The sequence below is a fragment of the Octopus bimaculoides genome, chromosome 6 (assembly GCF_001194135.2).
Source record: "Octopus bimaculoides isolate UCB-OBI-ISO-001 chromosome 6, ASM119413v2, whole genome shotgun sequence".
Lineage (NCBI taxonomy): Eukaryota > Metazoa > Mollusca > Cephalopoda > Octopoda > Octopodidae > Octopus > Octopus bimaculoides.
The window spans coordinates 105,695,951-105,700,879 of NC_068986.1; the positions used below are offsets into that span (position 1 = coordinate 105,695,951).

At 34.2% G+C, this 4,929-nt stretch overlaps 1 protein-coding gene across 1 annotated transcript in view; it reads right to left on the reverse strand.

Moving 5' to 3' along the window:
* Window positions 1-3,296: 3,296 nt before the first annotated feature.
* The window catches only part of LOC106875703 (protein unc-93 homolog A), a 42,363-nt gene continuing 40,730 nt past the window's right edge, over window positions 3,297-4,929 (reverse strand). Inside the window, exons 7-8 of the mRNA XM_052968501.1 lie at window positions 4,859-4,928; window positions 3,297-4,181 (exon numbers count right to left, since the gene is read on the reverse strand). Of these exons, the coding sequence (XP_052824461.1) occupies window positions 3,955-4,181; window positions 4,859-4,928 (297 nt within the window). The 3' untranslated portion in view covers window positions 3,297-3,954. The remainder of the gene's footprint in view (window positions 4,182-4,858; window position 4,929) is intronic.

The window sequence follows — 4,929 nt, forward strand, 5'->3', positions numbered from 1 at the left end:
CATAGGGATCTTTGATATTAAAATTGTAACCTTCTCTTCAGGGAATGCATGGGAATCATCTTAAATGTAAGACATTAATGTCTTACGTTTAAGATGATTCCCATGCATTCCCTGAAGAGAAGGTTACAATTTTAATATCAAAGATCCCTATGGATCACACAGGTTGTAATCCTTTGAAACATATGTAGGAATAAAGTATGCAATTATAACATGCGTTTTCTCCATTCCTTAATTTTATATATATATATATATATATATATATATATATGCATGAATAGCAGCAAAATGCGTTCTCATAAAATATAAGTGTGTGTGTGTGTGTTCGTGCGCGGGGAGAGAGAGAGAGAGAGATAGAGAGAGAAAGAAAGATAGAAAAAGATTATATATTTATAATACATACGCAGCTAATCTCAAGCTCACGTAGTCACACAAACGTCGCAAACACATGTATACATAAAAAGACAGGCAGACAGATAGATAGATAGATAGAAGCGCATTCTCACGCATACATACAATCACACAGGTAGAAGATAGCTCCAAGCGGTCATTCTAAATATTTAACAATAATTAACAATTGACCATCATAAAAGTCGAATGCAGAAAACAAAGATAAACTAAGAATAACATGAAACTTTGAATGAAGATATACGTTTTTAAAAAATACAAATTAAATAAGAAAATATATATATATATATATGGCTGGTGGGTGGTCGTGTCCGATATAGCGGGCGATTGTCTGATATCTACATGTTTTGTACTACGAAGTCACACGTCACTTTTCTGGCGTTTATATATATATATATATATATATATATACACACATATATAGTACCGGGTATTATAGTAAGGTTGTAATTGTGACGGTTAGTAACCAATGCAGTAGAAACATGTGTAGGTCTACTTGAGGCTGTACTTATATATAAATATGTATATTAATAAATCAATACTAATGCTACTTCGCAATAATTCTTATTATAATAAACATATATATAATTATTATATAAGTGTAAGTGTAAGTGTGTGCGTGTGCGTGTGCGTGTGTGTGTGTTCGTTCTAAGCATTTTTGTCGTATAGTCTAATGATTACATATTTGTTCTAAAACGTATTTTAACATTCACGTGGGAGATTTGACTGGTGATTGTTGTTGCTGCCTCCTATGGTTGTTTTCGGAGTAAGAGGCAGAGAAAAGAGAATTTATTTAACATTTTCTGGTCTTATAAAACACGTCATTTTTTCTCGTGTCAATACGGGTTCATTCGAATGTCATTTCACGTCCTCTTTTTTTTTTCTATTTAAATATATCTATTCATTTAACCCTTACGGCAATTTTTGCTATGTCTATAATTTTCTAGACAAATCTTTACCTATGTCCGTGTAAACGTCTTCACAATTAAAACTTCACTCCACTTTTTTTATTTTGTTCCTATCTGTTTGATAATTTAAACCTTGTCATTTTATTACATCTGTATAGTGAAGGAGTGCTGCGAAGCATATTTGATCATTTAGGTCTTGCATTAATTTTTGGGATACCTGAATGGCTATTCTTCTAAACTTCACATCACTCATCTGTATGTCTACATAAACGTATCCTTAATTTAAAACTCAACTTACTTTGTCCCCCCGCTCTCTCTCTCATATATATATATATATATATATATATATATGTAATAAAGTAAGGTTGTAAGATACCGCACGAGTGGAAATATATATGAAAGAAGGTTTGAAAATGCAATTTTAAAGATGTTTATTCATTTTACTGGTTTTACTTTTTTAGAAAAAGATTGTCAAAAGCAAAATATAAAGCTTTGTAGTGTTAAGAACAGGTTGTCACAAAAGTATTAAAATACATATATACATTCTTTGATAATGATAATATGTTTAAAATATAAAGCATTGTATAAGCTTTGCAGTGTTTTACAAAGCTTTATATTTTAAACATATTCTTCCTATTATTATCAAAGAATGTATATATGTATTTTTATATATGTATTTTAATACTTAAACTGTTTTTAACATTTTCTTATTATTATCAGAGAATGTATATATGTATTTTAACACTTAAACTGTTTTTTAAACATTTTCTATTATTATCAAAGAATATATCTATGTATTTTAATACTTAAACTGTTTTTAACATTTTCTTATTATTATCAGAGAATGTACATTTGTATTTTAATACGTTTGTGCCAACTTGTACTTAACACTACAAAGCTTATATAAAGCTTTATATTTTGCTTTTGACAATCTTTTTCTAAAGAAGTGAAACTGGTAAATTGAATAAACATCTTTAAAATTGCATTTTCAAACCTTCTTTCATATATATATATATATATATATATATATATATCGGATTGAGTAACAAGAAACATTCTGAACCATGAAGAATTTGTACCGGATTTTTGCAGAGTTTTGAATTCTTTTTAAACATTTTTTTTTTTTTTGCAATTGTCTCATAATACCGATATAGGCTTGCCCAAATGCATCAATGAATTAACATTGATATTTTTTCACCGTTGTTACAATCATCTGAAATGGAACTCTCAAAGCGCGATATTCGAGCAATTTTGATATTCAACTCCAAAAAAGGACGTGAAGCAGCTGAAACTGTTCGCGATATCAACGAAACGTTTGGTGAGGAAATGATCAGTGAGTGGTCAGTTCGAAAATGGTTTAAACAGAGGAGACCTGAGCCTTGAAGATCGTGGGTGTAGTGGACGCCTATCTGTCATCGATGACGGTCAATTAAAGCTCGACAAATGGGTACCACACAATTTGAATGAAAATCAGAAAATGCACAGATATGAAATTTGCTCGTCGCTTCATCTCTGTAACCAGACCGATCCGTTTCTCGACCGTATTGTAACTTGCGGTGAAAATGGATTCTGTATAATAATACAAAAAACGTCCTTCACAGTGGTTGGACCAAATTATGAACCGAAAATATACCCTAAACCCGAGCTCTTGAAAAAAGTTATGGTGAGTGTTTGGTGGTGTACTTCTAGGCTCATCCACTGTAATGCCTTAAAATCTGGAAAAACCATGACTGCAGAAACATATTGCCATGAAATTGCCGAAATGAACGAAAAACTGCTACTCTTCTCTCCCAGACTGGTCAACAGAAGAAGGCCAATCATTCTTCATGAGAATGCTCAACCACACGTTTCACTAATGATGCTCCAAAAGAGGAAACTTGGCTACGAAGTTCTTCCCCACCCAGCTTATTTCCCTACCGACTATCACTTTTTCAAGCACCTTGATGGTTTCCTGCGAGAGAAAGAGTTCAAAAAAATCAAATCGATGCTGAAAGTGCGCTCAAAGAGTTCATCAGAACTCCAGATTTTTATGTTTCCGGAATAAACAAACCTGTAACTCATTGGCAAAAAATGTGTTGATTGTAATGGTACTCACATCGATGAATAAAATTTCCGCTTTATTAAAATATATTGTGATGAATTTCATGTTTCAAAACATTGCTTACTTTTTACTCAGCCTGATTGATTGAAATAGAGAGATAGATATCCATATACAGGTGTGTGTATGTGTGTGTGTGTGTGTGTGTGTGTGTGTGTGTGTGTGTGTGTGTGTGTGTGTGTGTGTGTGTGCTCGTGATTTTAAACCTAACGTCAATTTTTTACGTCTAAATATTTGATCACTTTTGACATTGCATTAATTTTACGCGAATCATATTTTCCTAAACCTTCGCATCATATTTTCTCCTTTCAATCTAACGTGAAATATTTTAGGTCTCAATGTTTTTCTTTCTAAACTTCACGTTACTTCTTCGAATAACGTTGTTTGTTAATTTAAACATGGCGTCGCTTTTTCTGATGTCTATATGTTTGTTTTGAATAAAATTTACGTTAATTTTTCTAGTGTCTACGTCTTTGTTCACTTGTTTTTGTTTTTGTTTTTTCCTGATGATTATTTCCGCAGTTTTGTTCCTTTAAAAACTCGTTATTTGGTCACTGCGAATGATTTCTTGTTGCGCACTCGTAAGATGACCTCGACAATTGCGTAGCCTAACATGCCAAAAAAGAGAAAACCGAGGCAGATATAGAGTCTGATAGCGATATTCACATTTGTAGAGTAGAGAAATGTCATGACGAAGCCAACGGATTCCCAGAGACGGTAGTTTGCGAAGGCAGCTTCTGTGTTGTTACTGAACAGGAAACCGTAGAGCGCTGGAGAAGAGAAGAGTTATAGATTAAGTATTGGGTTAGTACGTCCGTACACAGACATACAAACACATGCAGGTATGTGTATGTGAGAGAGAGAGAGGTGAGCGGGGTTACGTATGTAGGTAGGTAGGTAGGTAGGTAGGCAGATAGAGAGAGAGAGAGAGAGAGAGAGAGAGAGAGAGAGAGAGAGAGACAGACAGACAGAGACAGAGAGAGAGAGAGAGACAGAGAGAGAGAGACAGATAGATAGATAGACAGAGAGAGACAGAGAGATAGATAGACAGATAGACAGAGAGAGACAGAGAGAGACAGAGAGAAAGAGAGAGAGATAGACAGACAGATAGATAGATAGACAGAGAGAGAGAGAGAGAGAGAGAGATAGACAGAGAGAGAGAGAGATAGAGAGACAGAGAGATAGATAGACAGAGAGAGACAGAGAGATAGATAGACAGATAGAGACAGAGAGAGACAGAGAGAGACAGAGAGAGACAGAGAGAAACAGAGAGAAACAGAGAGAGATAGACAGACAGATAGATAGATAGACAGATAGACAGAGAGAGACAGAGAGAGACAGAGACAGACAGACAGACAGATAGTGTAACAGCAGGCTTGATAGAAGCATTCAGCATTTCGTGGCTCTCTTCACTAAATGTATCATTAGGAAACTAAGATATACTCACCATTAATCTGGGTCTGGATAACGGCGTCTCCCATTCCCCATAAACCGGAAACCACGTAAAATATGACAACC